General features: G+C 37.5%; 1 protein-coding gene across 2 annotated transcripts in view; it reads right to left on the bottom strand.

The window, feature by feature from the left end:
• ACACA (acetyl-CoA carboxylase alpha) overlaps positions 1-17977 on the bottom strand; it is a 231332-nt gene that overhangs the window by 56964 nt on the left and 156391 nt on the right. For both annotated transcript variants that reach the window (XM_045525552.1, XM_045525551.1), the window contains 4 exons: positions 10953-11222; positions 5733-5830; positions 1690-1810; positions 1125-1235 (listed from right to left, as the gene is read on the bottom strand). In XM_045525552.1, coding sequence (XP_045381508.1) covers positions 1125-1235; positions 1690-1810; positions 5733-5830; positions 10953-11222 — 600 coding nt within the window. The remainder of the gene's footprint in view (positions 1-1124; positions 1236-1689; positions 1811-5732; positions 5831-10952; positions 11223-17977) is intronic.

The following is a 17977-nucleotide window of genomic DNA, read 5'->3' as shown; positions in this document are numbered from 1 at the left end:
GCGTTCACAATCTTTATTTCTAGGCTACTCTCCAAACTAGGAAGAGGACAGCCAAGTTTGCCATTGTTAGCACTACTCTGCCTTTCCTTGGAGAGAAAAGCAAACAAATCCAGAGAAAGTTACAGAGTTCATATGAATGCGGGGAGCAAGCTGATCACATAAAATGATTCCCTAATTTCTGACATCTCCAAAAGGTAACTGGATCAATGGAAGTATATATCAACTTTTTCTAAATGGGAATGATAGGATAGGATACTTAGTTCTTGTCCTTCTATTTGAAAGTCAAGGCTTGATTAAAACTTCCTGCAAGTCTAGTAAACACAATATCCAATACAACTTAGTATGTGTATTAACTCCATAAGCTCAATCACCAAACCATGAGACAGCAAAGGGGAACTGAAATGTTAATGAAGGCCAACACTTTGTGCCAAGTACTAGGTACTTTTACTTATGCTTTCTCATTTGATTTCTACATTATAATAATAATTATTATTACTACTTTTTTGAGACAGAGTCTCACTCTGTCACCCTGGGTAGAGTGCAGTGGCATCATCATAGTTCACTGCAACCTCAAACTCCTAGGCTCAAGTGATCCTCCTACCTCAGCCTCCCCAGTAGCTGGCTATAAGTGCCCTTTTTTAGACATATATTCACAGATTTTGCAAAACATTAAAACTTAATATCCTCACCACCTAGGCCAGTGCCTAATTCATGATGTAGACATGACATGGGAAGAATACTACCAGAGACAGCAATCTCTTACTAATAGGAGAAAAAAACGAATTTTTTTGAGAAAAAGGGAAGGGGAGTAGGAGAGAATAGAAGCATTCAATTAATTTTCAGTCTTTCCAGAAAGGCACTAGACTGCAAGCTCTTTGGATCAGGGGTTTTAAATGGTTTGCTCACCAACATATACACAGAGCTTGGAATAGTGCCTGGCAAATGCGGGTACTCAAAATATCTGTTAAATGAAATTAATGAAAAGGCAAGACAATGGGTAGAAAAGATGGAGTGCGGAGGAAGGCATGCATTGAATGGCTTCCCTCCAATTAGGATCTTGAATTAAGAATCCACAATAATCTTCAACCAGCTTCACACACTTCTCCCAAACCCTAGAAACTTACTTTGTTGAGAGCCCCAGCTCCTGTTAGAATTATGTGAGAATTCTCAACCTGGATGGTTCTCTGTCCCAGACGGACAAGGTAAGCCCCAATCCCAATGGCCCGGCATGTCACCTTAAAAAAAGAATAAATTTTACGTGTCACGTGTTTATGTCCTCTCCCAAGCTATAAGAACTAAGGCATAGACATGTAAAATCCACATTAGCAGAAATAAACATTGCTTTCTATGAAGTCTGATTAATAACAATACAAAAAACCAATTTCCTGGTCAAAGAAATGAAAAGAAAAAATTCATTCAATGATTCTAGTATTAAACACTTAAAGTCTGACAGAATATTTAGAGAAATAAGTTGAACTGAAGGCTAAAATGAGGTGCTAGATTTACTTGGGAAATGTAGTTATTTACATTATCCTATCTTCCCACTATCATGCATGATTAAAATAAAATTGTAGAGATACAATGTTCAAGAAATGCTCTCATTGGGACTGAGTAACAGTGATAGGGGCAAAATTAAACCTAGCCACACAGCTAGCTCTTCAAAAAATTTCACAATCTGGGAAGAGTTACCAGGCTGATGGTGATGATCTCATCGTAAGCCAATGAGGATTCTCCAGCAATCATTCCAGAACCTCGAAGGTTCTCTGCTCCAATGCCCTCTTCTTTCCCAATAATATCTGTTATCTTGTACCTATTAGATATAACAATGCCAAATTAGAAAGGTTAAACACAGTAACAACAATTCGTTAAAAGAATAATCACCTCCTTTGAGTTGGAGCTGCAAAAAATGAGAATTAAAAAAAAATAGTAAAAAAATTAAAAAATAAAAGAATTATCATCATTAAAAGGCTGCTAAAAGCATACTGAAAGCTTATATTTAACACCAGGGCTTTATACTCTTCTGTTTATACACTTCATTCATGTCTTTCCTTCTTAGCTTGGTGCCTATTTCACCTGGAAGCAATATGATATAATAGAAAGAGCAAAATCTGGAATTAAACAGATAGATTTAAATCCTTGCTCTGATACATCAGCAGTGTGACTCTGGGGATAATAGTAACTTTTATAAAATGGAGATAATGGTATCTACCTCTAAGGATCAACATGAGAGTTAAATTAAAGCAACACATAGACGGCCCTCAGATTTTAGATGCCTTCTCTTATGCTCTAGAACAATTTTCTTAAAAGCAGGGTCAATGTATATCTCTATAATAAGCAATAGGCATTAAATCAACAATTTCAGACAGTTTTATATAGGAATAAAAAATCCGAACAGAGAGGTAGTGGGAATGCTCAGCGCTGTTTCTCAAGTCAAAAATCCTACAGTGAACTCCCATGCCGGCTCCATCATAAATATCAAGTGTATATATGAGGGTCCCTGGATATAGTCCTCTGGAGGGGCAGGTGGAATGTATGTAGAAGTGAAATGCTGACCAAGTTGTTCAGAAAGTATCCTGTGGATCTAGTGGGAGTCACTCATCTGTCTTCCCGGCAAGGGATTAAGAGTGATAGCTGATAATGGGAAATGGGAGATGGGGAATGCAACTAATAAAAGAAAGGAAAAATACAAAGTTGGAAGTAGAGATGGGCATATGTTATTTATTGTTCCATGTGTACCCAGAAGGCTTGGCACTGGGCACAGTTTTATAAATTGAAATAATAAATAAGTATCCCACAGAGGCTCTTAAACTACTTCCCCCCCTCCTCATATTTCTCTGCTCCCTTCTTTATTTTCAGCCCTCCATCAATTCCTTCTCTTTGCCCTTGCTGTTGGTCTCTGTGACTTTGCATCTCTGCTTCCCAGATTCTGCTGACTTTCTATTTTTGGCCTCTCCCACTAATTCCCCCAATTTTTCCTTTTGTTCTGTATCCAGACTCTAGATTCTAGAGTTATGTTAGAAATGAAGCTAATCTCCCTTAAGGGGTTAATGAACCACATTAATTGGGGGGTAATGTGGTCTTTTTATAAGGTCTACATGCCATATAGTCACAAATACTCAAGGGGCCACTCAGACTTGCTTTGTAACAAAAGCAATATATAAAATCAATAGCTTTCATAGATACCAGTAATAAAGAGTTAAAAACTATAATGGGGGAAAGAATCCCATTTAGAATAGCAAGAAAAAATGCAAAATATTTAGAAATAAACACAAAGAAGTTGGCAGAATCCCACAATACCCACATTGTGCCCCAAGGCATCCCAAGGCACCAACCACAGTGAACTCCCAGGGGCACTCTAGGATATTTAAAATTTCTCAGAAAAGCACTGTGATATGGGATATCCGTTAGACCCCATGTGAACTACAAGCTTTAGGTAGTCCATGGTTTAACATTAGAATAGTGCTACATTCCTTGTGACAATGTCCTATCTTTGCAAAGCCAGGTTTTTGCAGTTTCTGTGAAAAAAAGCAAGTTCTGTACAAAAATCAGTGAAGAACAAGAAACAAAGGTGGCTCTATTCAAACTGATTCCAAGGTTTGAGATGCTGTGGAGACACAAATTAGTAACTATAATTATTGAAGAATAAAACTGTTTTCAATTTATGTGTCTTATGTTTTCAAATGATTAAGTAGTTAGGTCACAAATTCTTATGAAGTTGTTTGGGTTTAACTATTTAACAAGAAGAAACATTGGGTATATCTTTCAGCCTAGGGGTGCTGTGAAAAAATTACTGAGACGCTATGGGTGCCACAAGCCAAGAAAGTTTGGGAACCTCTAGCATAATCTATATGAAGAAAACAACAAAACTTTTTTAAAAAAATACACTTGAATAAATGGAAAAATACACCACGTTTCTTTTTGAGAAAAGTTAATATTCTGAAGATGTCAGATCTTACTAAATTAATGTATAAACCTCAGGTAATTTGAATCAAACTCATTGAAACTTTTTGGGAATTAAAAAAAAATGAGCCTATATATATATAAAGAGGCAAAAATAGCCAATAAGACTTGGAAAAAAGTTAAGAATGTGAGAAAATTTGTCCCACTAGAATAGTTAAAACAGTGTGGCATTAGCCCAAGAATATACAGAATAAAAAACATAAAAGTATGAATTATTCAATAAATAGTTTGAAACAATTAACACTCTGGAAAATATTTGCAGAAAGATTATAAAAATGTTCAACTTCACTGGTAATCAAAAATACAAGTTAAAATAAGAATTGCTGTTTTTATCCTATTTTATTAATTGACAATAATCAATGTTGGCAAGGGTAAAGAAAAATCAAAGAGAGGAAACAATTCTTATCATACACTGCTGATGGGAATGCAAATCTTGGGAGGGCAATTTGAAATTACTTTTAAAAACCCTTAAAAATTAACTTTTTGGCCAGGCACAGTGGTTCACGCCTGTAATCCCAGAACTTTGGGAGGTTGAGGAGGAAGTATTGCTTAAGGCCAGGAATTTGAGACCAGCCTGGGCAACATAGTAAGACCCCTATCTCTACAGAAAATTTAAAAAAAAAAAAATTAGATGTGGTAATAAGCACCTATAGTCCCAGCTACTTAGGAGGCTGAGGCAGGAACATCACTTGAGCCCAGCAGTTCAAGGGTGCAGTGATGTATGACTATGCCCCTGTACTCCAGCCTGGGCAACACAGTGAGACCCTATCTCTAATAAAAATAAATAAATAAATAATTTTAAATATTGACTTTTTGACCAGCAATTCCACTTCTAGAAATTAAACCAAATAGAAGAATCAGAACTTTTTAATTCCTAAAAGTTTATATAAAAGAATATTCAGCCTAGGGATACAACAGGGAAAAGTTAGAAACAGTCTGAATATTCAAAATATATTTATTATGATGAAATACTATGTAGCTATTAAACATTATATTCTCAAATAATATTTTAAGAATATAAAAAATTTCCCCAAAATAACTTTTAGTGAAAAGAACAAACCATAACAGAAACTCTTATCCATTCCTGATTATATAGAAAAAAGGATATGTATTTAGGAAAGACAGTGAAAATATAACAAAGATTCATAATTGTTGTCTCAAAGTAAGACTGTGGGCCAGGCGCGGTGGCTCACGCCTGTAATCCTAGCACTCTGGGAGGCCAAGGTGGGAGGATTGTTTGAGCCCATGAGTTCGAGACCAGCCTGAGCAAGAGCGAGACCCCCATCTCTACTAAAAATAGAAAGAAATTATATGGACAGCTAAAAATATATATAGAAAAATTAGCTGGGCATGGTGGCGCATGTCTGTAGTCCCAGCTACTCAGGAGGCTGAGGCAGAAGGATTGCTTGAGCCCAGGAGTCTGAGGTTGCTGTGAGCTGGGCTGATGCCATGGCACTCTAGCCAGGGCCAGGGTGACAGAGCAGGACTCTGCCTCAGAAAAAAAAAGGTAAGACTGGAGCTGATTTTGACTTTTTTCTTCCTAATTTTTACGTATTTCAATTTTTCTAAAATGAGTATTATAAATTTTAAAACCTCAGTCAAAAACAAGGTCCTTCAGTTAATTAGTAGAGCTAGGATACGAACTTAAGGCACCTAGATTTTATAATCTTCAATGTTCTTCAAGGTTATTATCAGCAGTACAGTAAGGAAAAAATTACCATATTTCCTTTTCTTTAGTCATGGCCAAATTATTCTGATACCCATACACCTACCTAGATTCTCCTTCATCCTCCACATGTTCACAATGGACAGAGTTGAGAGCACTGACTCTCTTATAATCTTGAGGGGTCAGATATAAATACTTGTATCCCTGTAAAGCACAAATAGTTTTTAACTCATTATTTGCCACTGTCACCTAACCAGGAGATACAGCAAAGCATGCATAATGAACCTTGTTGCAAAGCTAGCTTTAAACTGCCACATCACTTCTTAGAGTTAACTATCTAATAGAATGCTAGCATAGATAGGTCTGCTTTCAAAGATGCAAGTGCCCATTTTTTGTCAAAAGCTACAAGGAAGATACCTTGTAGCTGCAACTCCAAATACATTCTATTCATTTCATTTTCAACAGGGTTAAAGGGTCATTTTCTGATCTTTAGTGACACCTCTATTAAAGATATCAACATGAAATTTAAGAATTGTGTGAATTACTATTTTTCGCTCTCTCAAATGCATAGTATTATGAAAATATATATGAGTAAGGGATGAGAGAATCACAAATCTGGGGGATTCAATGTTAAAATCAAAAGTCTATGCAGTGCTAATAGTCAGTGAACACTGAACTCATACCTTTTGCTTTTTTCAATCCTAATTTCCTAATTTTAAATTACATTTAAAAAATCATACTAACATTTCATAATTATTTGTATGTATACACACTCACAAAATAGTTACATAGTACATGTGTTTAACTTAAACGAATTAGTCACTCAGCCAAAAAAATAAGTAAATAGAGGAAAACATTTTAAATACTATGAGAAATTATGCCCACCATTTAACTTGATGAATTTATGTCCCACAGTGAGCACAACATAGAAGAGACATGAATCTGCAATTGGTCTTGCATGATGGCAACACCTTGTAGCACTGACTATTGTTAGTATGTCAGTCAGCACACATTTATTGAGTGCCTATTATATGTAGGGCACTGTTCTAGGCACTGGAAAAACAGGAATGAACAAACCAGACAAAAATTCCTCGTCTTATGGAACTTACCTTCTAGTGGATCAGAAAATACACAAAATAAATAAGTAAAATGTATGACACTAATGGGAATAATATTTAATAAAAAAAAACTAAATAGCTAGGTGTGGTGGCACATGCCTGTAGTAGTCCCAGCTACTCTGGAGGCTGAGGCAGGAGGATTGCTTGAGCCCAGGGATTCACGGCCAGCCTCAATGACATATTAAGACCCCATCTCTTAAAAAAAAAAAAAATTTTTTTTAATAAAATAAAATAGAGAAGGGAGACAGGAGAATTGAACTTTTAGAAAGAATAGCCAGGGAAGACCTCATTGAAAATTGTCATTAGAATAAAGACCTGAGGTGCTAAGGAAATGAGACATAAGGATTATCAGGAGGAAAAGCATTCCAGGTAGAAGGAATAGCAACTGCAAGTACACTGAGGCATGGGTGTATCTAGCAAACAGGTTGGTAGAACCAGTGTGTGAAACGGTGGGGGAGGGGGAATGCAGCAAGAAAGAGGGCAGAGTGGTATTGGAAAGCCAACCCATGTAAGACCTCATAGGTAACTATACCATCTTTGGCTTTTACTTGAATGAGTTGGGAAGCCATTAAAGGGTTTTAATCAGAGAAAAGCTTTGAGTTGTGATCTGGTTTATATTTTAATTGCGTCATTCCACTTTCTGTTGAGAACAGACTTTGGGTGGGGCTGGGGCAGGGCCAGAAGCAGGAAGGCCATTTAGGAGGCTACTACAATATGCAGGTAAGAAGAGTTAGACTACCATGTAGCAGTGGAAGTGGTCAGATGTGGTTAGATTCTGGAAATATTTTGAAGGTAAACATGTAAACGTGATTTACTGACAGTGGATGTGGGGTGTGCAAGAAAAAGAAAAGTCAAGGATAACTCTTTTACTTAAACAAATGAAACAACAGAGGTACCATTTGTTGAGACAAAGAAGACTGGGAAGAACAAATTTAAGGAGGATTAGAAGTGACATTTAGGCAGATATACGTAAAGATGTTGGGTTTGGATATATGAACTTGATGTTCAGGAGTAAGATATAAATTTGGAAGCTTCTCAGCTTATACATGGAATTTTAAAGCTTTAAGACTGGATGTGATCACCAAGGGAAAGTTAACAGAAAAAGAGAGGAAGTCCAAGGACCAAGCTCTTGAAACATTTTTTTCCTTCTACCCCACTTTCTATATTGGCTGTCCTGCCAAACCATCAGGTGAGAGGGCACTGGGTCCTGGTGGGGTTGAGACTGGGCAGTCCAGAACTTCTTGGTACTGCTACAGCCCCCATGGTCCTGACATCTGTCTCCATTCATATTTTTTTTTAATTTAAAAAACTGAGACAAAATTTACATAACATAAAAATCACTATTTTAAAAGGTATGACTCAGTAGATTTTAGTATATTTAGATGTTATACAACCATTACCACTAATTCCAGAACATTTCCATCACCCCAGAAAGAAACCCTGCACCTGTTAGTGGTCATTCTCAATTTCCAAACACTTTTAAATGAATTTATTGAAGTATAATTTACATGCCACAAAACTCATCAATTTTAAGGGTTATAATTCAATGAGTTCTGACAAATGTGTACACTTGTGTAACCACCACCACAATGAAAATATAGACGGTTTCCATCATCCCCTGAGACACTCTTACACTGAAAGGAGGAAAGGTTGTCCAGGTACAGTGTCTCACATCTGTAATCCTAGCACTCTGGGAGGCACAGGCGGGAGGACTGCTTGAGCTCAGGAGTTCAAGATCAGCCTGAGCAACAGTGAGACCTGTTTCTACTAACAATAGAAAAATTAGCTGGGTGTTATGGTGTGTGCCTGTAGTCCAAGTTACTCAGGAGGCTGAGACAAGAGGATGGCTTGAGCCCAGGAGTTTGAGGATGTAGTGAGCTATGATGATGCCACGGTACTCTACCCAAGGTGACAGAGTGAGACTCTGTCTCACAAAAAAAAAAAAAAAAAGAAAGAAAGAAAGAAAGGCAGCAAAGCAAACTGAGAAAGAGAAGCCAGGCATGTAGAAAGATGAAAAGGAGACTCTGGGGTACTGAAGGCCAACAGAAGAAATGATTTCAAGGATAAAGGAGTGACCAGCTGCCAAATACTACTGAATCATCAAATAACTAAGATGAGGACTGAGAAATCACCATAGAATTTATCAACATAAAATCATTGGTGACTTTGACAAAACCAGCTACAGTGGAATGGTAAGGGTACAAGCTTAAATAAAGTGGGTTCACGAGAAAATGGAAGAAGACCATCTGGAGACAACAAGAATAAACAACTGTTTTAAGAAGTTATGCTGTAAAGGGAAGGAGAACATGAGGTAGAGGTATGACAGGATGGGTGTTTGTCTGCTAAAAGAGTAGATGCAATAGAGAGGGAAAAGTGATGATGCAAGAAAGAGGGGGAAGGCTGGGAGTAGTGGCTCAGGCCTGTAATACTAGTGCTTCATAAGGCCGAGGTGGGAGGATCACTTGAGTCCAGGAGTTCAAGACCACCTTGAGTAAGAGTGAGACCCTGTTTCTATAAAAAATATAAAAATTAGCTGGGCATGGTGGCATGAGCCTGTGGTCCCAGTAATTCATGAGGCTGAGGCAGGAGGATCCCTTGAGCCCAGGAGTTTGAGGTTGCAGTGAGCTATGATGACGCCACTGCACTCTAGCCCAGGCGACAGAGTGAGACTCTGTCTCAGGAAAAAAAAAAAGAAAGAAAGAGCAGGAAGAAGCTGGCAAGAAGGGAGAAGATTAAGTGCAGGGATAAGCCTTAGACCAAGAACTGTTTATCCAAAGTACAGGAAAAAAAGGTGGAAAGTAAGGGCACAGATGAAGATATGTGGGAGTTGTGGAAACTCACTGTTTCTGTTTTCTTGGTGAAGTGGGAAGCAAGGTCTGATATGAGCTAAAAGTGAGGATTGGGGAAGAGGGTCTAGAGGTTTGGGGAGAGAGATGTAAAACCATCAAACAGAAGGTTGGTAAATGAATTTAAAGTAAAATCACTCAACAGAACTGTGCTTTTCTTTAACAACATTCAGCTGTGCAGGTGTAGGCATGGGCGTAGATAGAGCTGGATTTAAACAAGGTTTTTGTAAGGCAGAGTAAGCAGAATGAAGAGAAAAGCAAAAAAGTTGAAGGTGAAGGAAAGGTAATGATTACAATGTGATAATAATGACTAACCTATGATTGACCTTGCGATTTAAGCTATATAGGAATAAAAAGAGAGTATAAGGAAGGAGAGAAGAACACAAGAGAGGTGGCAGGATCAATAGTTGTAGGTCCTGGTGAGTTCAAAGGGTTGTTAGACTTGAGGCATTAGACAGAGTGAGCTGGAAAGATAGGATGGACGAGGTGGCAAAGGAAGTGATGCTTGAAGTTGAGATTATGGGGAATGAGAGGCTGAGCTAGTGCGGAGGATAGGACCATTCAAAGAGGAAGGCAAGGTATCCAAAAGGTCAGATTATGGGAAAGATCATCTGTGTGGATATAGCAACCAGCAAGGATTATCACATGACTAGTAGTATTGGAGACAGTGGCAATGTGCCAGGAACTAAAAGATGCAAAGAATGAGAAGGAGTGACCAAAGGGTTGGGAAACACTACAATAAGGAGAAGTGATAGTATGGCACAGTCTGATGATGTGACATTCAAAGACGGGATTTTTTTCAGGGAGAAGGGAGGGGAAAGGGCCTGGAAGTAACAATGAAGATTGAGGAAGATTGTATTCCCCATCCAGGCTCAGTACTACAAAAGACAGACAGAAATCAGTTCGTACTTCAGAGGGCTGTAGGGGAAGCAATGTCTTCAGGGGAGACACAGGTTTCAAGTAGAGCAAGTAGTTGGAGCAGAGCGCTGAGGATATAAGGGATTTTGTTGATGACTGACTGATAAGTCCTGGAAGTCACAGTGGAATCATTTAAACATACGTATTTTTGGTTTAGTATGTCTTATGCTAAATGCACACATACTATTTTATCTAGTGTTCAACCAAAGAAATAGTGATCTGTTTTAAAGCTGGAGGAAAAACCAGGTGAACATATTGAGAAACAATTTGCCTTTATTACAGTGTCTTAAGGAATTTTCATAAATAATTTTGTTTATATTTAATTTTTACTGTAAGTAGCAACTTTTGAACTTAAGCCTCTACCTCTCCCCCACTCTCTACACATGTATACACACACACATAACCATATGGCATCCTGAAATATTATCTTTTCTTAGTCTGTACCTTATAAGGATCCTCAGGATCTACCCAGGCCACATGAAACATATGACGAATTTCTTCTGCCAGTCCAATTCTTGCTCCACTGTTGGCTGCTACATAAATGCGTGGAATACCCTCTGCCCTGGCAAGTTCCGAAGCTCTGAGAAACAACAAATCCTCTTGAGGCCCAAAGGACCCAATTCGGTATGTGATGTCGTTGCCAATAACAATGATATCTCGGCCTTCTGGATATTCAGGACTTTTCAGGGTCATTTTCCAAGCTACCATGCCAACCTGCAAAGGCATAAACAAACAAATGAATACGGGTTTCTTCCATGCAGACTTTTTTTTCAGGTTCCTTGAGGGTATCAAAGCATACCTAGACACGGCCTTGATGTAAAGATATGCACTGCTAAAGAGCCAAAGTTCCTATGGAAGACTAAAACAAACATTCTAGTACACTGCTCTAGATTATGCTCAGGACAGCTGGTTTACATATATCTCAAAGCTTTCTCAATTCCTTCTTTAGGCCTGTTCAAAGAAAATAGAAAAACCAAAGTCTAAATGCACTCAAGATACCTGTGGAAGAATGCCATGGCAATGGTGATTAAATACAGAATTCTTATTTTACTGCCCTATATTTCCAAGATGGACACTATTTCCATCTTCTGTTAAGATTTGTTCCAAGAAATCTTCAACACATAAAGGAACACGGAAAGGATTACTTCTCATGGACTATACACTTTTTGTTATCCAGGGTCCTTTTACTGTCCTCTAGAATTTGACAGGAATAACAGAAACACTCTTTACTGGCTTGCTTCAGGTATCTTCCACTTCTGCAAGTATTTGCTATTGTTCAACATTGCATCCTTGTGACCATCTCTTGTTGCTTTCTTCCAGCACCAGAAAACCAAAGGATGCAAAGAACTAATCTCTCCCTGCACTATGATATATGTAAATCTCTGATCTCTGTTCAACAGCATCTGACCAGCCACACAAATAAATGATATTGACTTAAAAGGCAGAGATGACATGTCTCTTCCCAAATCCTCACAGCCCTGTCCTGTTTTAATTTCCTTCTATATGAAAACTAGTCAATCCTTCTACTCGTTTATTTGCAAGTTCTATTTTTCTATTCACTCATACTCTAGTTACAGCTGCAGTTTTTCATGTCTGCCTGTCTGTTTCCCCCATACCTGGATAAGTAATGTTTTCCATTCTTTTTTTTCCCCCTTTTTTCTGTTTCTCACCCCTTCCCCACCCCCACCACTTACCCCCAAACACAAAGCTTACCAGATGAGCATTCCTGGTCCTGCCTAATGGACCCCAGCCACATCTGCAGCCTTGGTCCCTCATCCCCAGGCTGCTGCATATCACCTCATTGGGGAGCTGGCCATCAAGAAGGGCCATTAACAGATGTAAATAGCAGCATCCCTGGAAAGCCACATGCATCACCCAGACTCAACCGGGCCAGTGATCATAAGCTCTGAGTACACATTCCTCAATCCAATTGCACATCCACTGTAATCAGGCTGGTCGAAGCTTTCCACACAGCTATTTGTGATTCTCAGCATTAAGAAATATATATATGAAATACTCACAGATAAATATAAGCTATTTAATATAGCACACCATTGGCCAAATACAAATAAAAATGGATAAAATACAATCACCTTCTGAGATAAGGTATTACTCTATTTGCTCATTAAAGACAGAGAAAGGAAGGAAAAGTATATCATCCAAAAAATAGCACAGAGAAACTCCCCACATCAGGATAATTTTGGTTGTGGTTTTTAAGAAGCTAGTTAATATCATGCCTATATGTGGAGAAATATTTTAACTGCCTTCTTCTGTTCCCCTCTAACTTCAAATCTCTTTTGTTTTTCAGGAAAGAAAAGCTAGTTCTATCTACTTTCCTCTAAATGCATTTGTTGTTAGGAAGATTGGGTTTTACACCAAATTTTACAATATATTAACCTTAGCCACTTAGGCCAGAAGAAGCTTAGATACAATCCCTGAAAAATCTACTTCAGCATTTGTGTACTAATGTAAACATTGTGACAATATGGCACTAGGCAGGCAAATAATACTCTTAACTTTCATTAGTACCTGGGGACTGTAACTGTGTCACTTGGGCAGTCAGTTCAGCAATTGGCCAGGTTATTAGGCTTGCAATATTGACTTCTAATTAGGTGTCAACGCAGTAGCACCAAGAACATACTACTTTTTTTTTCTTCTTTTTTTTAAATTTCAGCTCATTATAGGGGTACAAAAGTTCAGGTTGTATATATTGCCCATGCCCCCCCATCCCCCGGAGTCTGAGCTTCACGCGTGTCCATTCCCTAGACAGTGCTCATCGCACTCATCACGTAGGTATGCACCCATCCCCTCCCCCATCCCCCCCAGTCAGAACTTCAAGCGTGTCCATTCCCCAGACAGTGTGCATCACACTCATCAAGTAGGTATACACCCATCCCTCACCCCCAGCCCCCACCTCTGTCCGATACCCAATTGGTGTTATTCCCAAATGTGCACTTAGGTGACGATCAGGGAAACCAGTTTGCTGGTGAGTATATGTGGTGCTTATTTTTCCATTCTTGGGATACTTCACTTAATAGAATGGGTTCCAACTCTCTCCAGGAGAACCAAAGAGATGCCATATCACCGTTATTTCTTATAGCTGAGTAATATTCCATGGTATACATGTACCACATTTTGCTAATCCATTCATGAATTGATGGGCATTTGGGTTGTTTCCACATCTTTGCAATTGTGAATTGTGCTGCTATAAACATTCGGGTGCAGGTGTCTTTTTTATAGAATGACTTTTGTTCTTCTGGGTAGATGCCCATTAATGGGATTGCTGGATCGAATGGTAGGTCTACTTGAATCTGTTTAAGGTATCTCCATATTGTTTTCCATAGGGGTTGCACTAGTTTACAGTCCCAAAAGCAGTGTATGAGTGTTCCTGTCTCTCCGCATCCACGCCAACATGTATTGTTTTGGGACTTTTTGATAAAGGCCATTCTCACTGGAGTTAAGTGATATCTCATTGTGGTTTTGATTTGCATTTCCCTGATGATTAGAGATGTTGAACATTTTTTCATATGTTTGTTAGCCATTTTTATATCTTCTTTTGAAAAATTTCTATTCATGTCCTTGGCCCACTTTTTGATAGGGTTGTTCGATTTTTTCTTACTGATTTTCCTGAGTTCTAAACAGATTCTTGTTATCAGTCCTTTATCTGATGTGTAGTATGCGAAAATTTTTTCCCATTCTGTAGGTTGTCTGTTTACTCTCATGACTGTCTCTTTGGCTGTGCAGAAGCTTTTTAATTTGATCAGGTCTCATTTATTCATTTTTGTTGTTGCTGTGATTGCCTTAGAAGTCTTCTTCATAAATTCTTTGCCTAGGCCAATGTCTCTTTATCAATGTCTTTCCAAAGTGTGTTCCTCATCGACTGCCCCAACTCCCGCCTTAAAAAGTACCAATATGGAATGGAGAGTGTTATACCAGTCTCAGTACAGCAAGATTCCTTATTCAAAGATATTCTGTTCTGAGTTAGCACAATGGATAAACATCTAAGAAAGCATCTGTTGCTCAATTTACAGTAAAATTTAGATTTCATTGCTAGTCAAAGGATAGGGCATATAATGGTGAACATGGCCTATGGAGTCCAATAAACTTAGATCTAAATCCAGATTTATTAACTGTGTGATCTTGGGAAATTATTTAACTTTATTGAGCTCCAGTGTCCCCACATACAAAATTAAGAAAATAATACCCGTGTGTTTGAGGAACAAACTGTTGGAAGCAGAAATCTATTATATTAACTTCAACATAAAAAGTTTGAACTTTTCTCTTCTCTCAACCTGTCCAAATCTTATCCATTCCAAAAAGTTCATCCAAACTCCATTTCTTCAGTAAAGTTTTCTCTAGACTAAAGTGACCCCTCTCTTTTCTGGTCACCTACTAAGACCTAGGGTAGAGGATTCATTTGAAAATTAATCATATATCGCCTAGGACTGCTTTTAGCTTACCACCTTGAACCATTCATTATATCATCCCCTCCCGTGCCTTGCAGGATCCCTATACATAATACGGGAGTAATAAATACTTGCTAGTTCATTTTTAAAAATAATAGTTGGAAAAAAGTCAACACCAAGGGCTTAGAACATTGTCCATAACTTATATTTAGGGATCATGGAATAAGAGTCCTAAATATCATTAAACTATTTTATTTTTAAAAATAATAGCTACTATTAACTGAACATGTATTACATGCTATACTGTACTAAATAAAAGTTGACAATACTGATAGTGCTCAAGAGCTTAAGCTGGGGAGTCAAATTATCTCGGTTCAAATCTCAGTTTTATACTAGCTGTATAACTTTAGACACTTAACCTCTTATAGCCTCACTTTTTCCTTTTATAAAATGAGGAAAATAGCACCTTTCTGGAGTAACTATTTTAAGGAACCCCACGTTAAACTAATACAGAGCTTAGCACATAAAAGCCCTCAAATAGCTACTATTATTATTAACTCAGAGGTAGCTATTATTGCTAGGAGGAAACTGAGGCACAAAAAATTAAGTAACTTATTCTTACAGTTAATGTGAATTGTTTATTTTCTAAAATAAGGTCCACACAAAAGAAATTGTATTTCCTTTACTAGAGAAATTCAGGAAGTATGTTCCAGATTAGTTTCACTGCCTTTAGCCGAATATAATATGGAAGATGAACAAACACAAATGTCATTGACCCCTAAATGCTATGTAGTATCCTGGACTGGATCTTGGAATAGAAAAAGGACATTAGTAGAAAAACTGGTGAAATCTAAAAAAAAGTCTATAATTGTACCAATTTTGGTATCTTAAGTTTTCATAATTATACCATGGTTATGTAAGATGTTAACATTAGGAAAAGCTGGGTGAAGGGTATACGGAAACTCTCTATATTATCTTTGTATCTTTTCTGAAAATCTAAAATTATTTTAAAATAAAAAGTTAAAAAAATATGATAGAAACATTTTGGAAGAAAATAAATTGGATAGCAAGGTCATTGTTACTGTTCTGTGCAATCTTATAAAATAATGGCTATGAAGACTATGAATAGGATTTTAAAGTACCCATGATGTAATACTAAATTAGAACAAGTAGGATACAAAATTGCATGCATACCTTAGTAATTGTGAGAAGCAAATCAGTGTAGCAGTTAAGGGCACAGACTCAGAGTCAGATTCTGAATCTGAATCTAAGAGAATCTGACAGAACCGAGATTCAGTCAGTTTTCTAGCCATATAAGTTTAGGTAAATTACCAACCTTTCTGTGCCTCAGTTTCTTCACTAGTAAAATGGGAGTAATAACAACCTACTGCATAAGTTTGTTGTGAGGACTAAATACATGTTAAGCCCTAGAATGGTACCTGACACATATTAAGTCCATAGTATATATTATATTACAACTCTATCAATCTAAAAGCATGTTGGGGCTGGGTGCTCACGCCTGTAATCCTAGCACTCCAGGAGGCTGAGGCAGTAGGATTGCTTGAGGTCAGGAGTTTGAGACCAGCTTGAACAAGACAAGATCCTGTCTCTACAAAAAATAGAAAAAATAGCCGGGTGTGGTGGCATGTGCCCGTAGTCCCAGCTACTTGGGAGGCTGAGGCAGGAGGATCATTTGAGCCTCGGAGTTTGAGGTTGCAGTGAGCTGTGATGATACCACTGCACTCTAGCCCGGGCAACAGAATGAGACCTTATCTTTATATATCTCTGTCCCAAAAATAAATTTTTTCAAAAACCCCAAAATAAACAAGAAACATAGCAAAATGAGACGACAATTACTAGGATGATGAGACTGTGTATTTTTTCCATTTTCCAAATTTTCTTTAACATGTTTATATTGCACTGATAACTTTAAATTTTTATAAATTAAAAAATAACTGAGAGAAGAAGATTATCAAATACCTCTTCACTGGGTGATAGGTACATGGAAGTTTATGTTATTTATCCCTACTTTTGTATATGTTTGAACATTTCCATAATAAAAAAAAAATTTTTAAGGGGGAAAATCTCACCAGCCTAATGGATTTCTCATATTTTAGGGGAACTGATTCTAGATTTTAGTCATACAACAACAGATCTTATTTATACAAAATCAGAGAGATATAAACATATGAAAATTAAAAACCAAGACTCACCTTAAAGGAAAAAGAATATCAAGAACTATCTTAGTTTGTTGGAACTATCATTTCATTTAAAAAAAAATGTTCTATAATGATGTGGTAGAATGTAAACATATGCATATATAGGTTTATACAATATTAATATCTCTACCTGAGAAGTAACTGCTTCAGTGTTTTTCTGGTCTGATGGTTAAATACATATTTATACTTTTAAAGTCAATATTTGTACAATAGACAAGAACAGTGCCTATCAGCTAAATACATATTTAGGACTGTACCACATGTATTACAAACATGTACTAAAATCGAAAGCTTATATTTATACAGAGCCTTTCATCTTGAAGGAGACTAAAGAGCTTTACAAACATATGTACATAAAAGGACGTTTGCACTGATAGGCAAGGTATCAATTCACCCACTCCCCTATTTCTTCCAGCAGGCCTGGGTAGGAACACCTGGTGTCAACAGATGCAGGTCTGTAACAGCTGCAAAGGTATGTAACAATAATCCTGTTGTGATGCATAGTCACTAAAAGGAGGCTTGCAGCTTGGGCTTGCAACTTGAGAATAGCAACTGCTCTCCTCCAGCATAGAAGCAACACAGCCATTTCCAGCTCTGTGTTTTTAAATTATTCTCTTCCAAACTCAACTAATCACTTGACAAAATTGAATTTGATACTGGAAATCGTTTCTGAATGCAAAATACTTTCTGTCTGATGATGAAAATTAGGTTGGAAAATGCTTCCCCCTGCCCTTGTTAGATTTAGAAGAGAAAAAAAAAAGGGTCACAACATTCAGGAGAAATGGTTCAAAATATTCTATCTAATAATAGCTTTGTCTCAGAGGATTAGGTCATTACTTCAGAA

Source organism: Lemur catta, chromosome 15 (assembly GCF_020740605.2).
Source record: "Lemur catta isolate mLemCat1 chromosome 15, mLemCat1.pri, whole genome shotgun sequence".
Taxonomy (NCBI): Eukaryota; Metazoa; Chordata; class Mammalia; order Primates; family Lemuridae; genus Lemur; species Lemur catta.
This window is presented reverse-complemented; position numbering and strand designations above follow the sequence as displayed.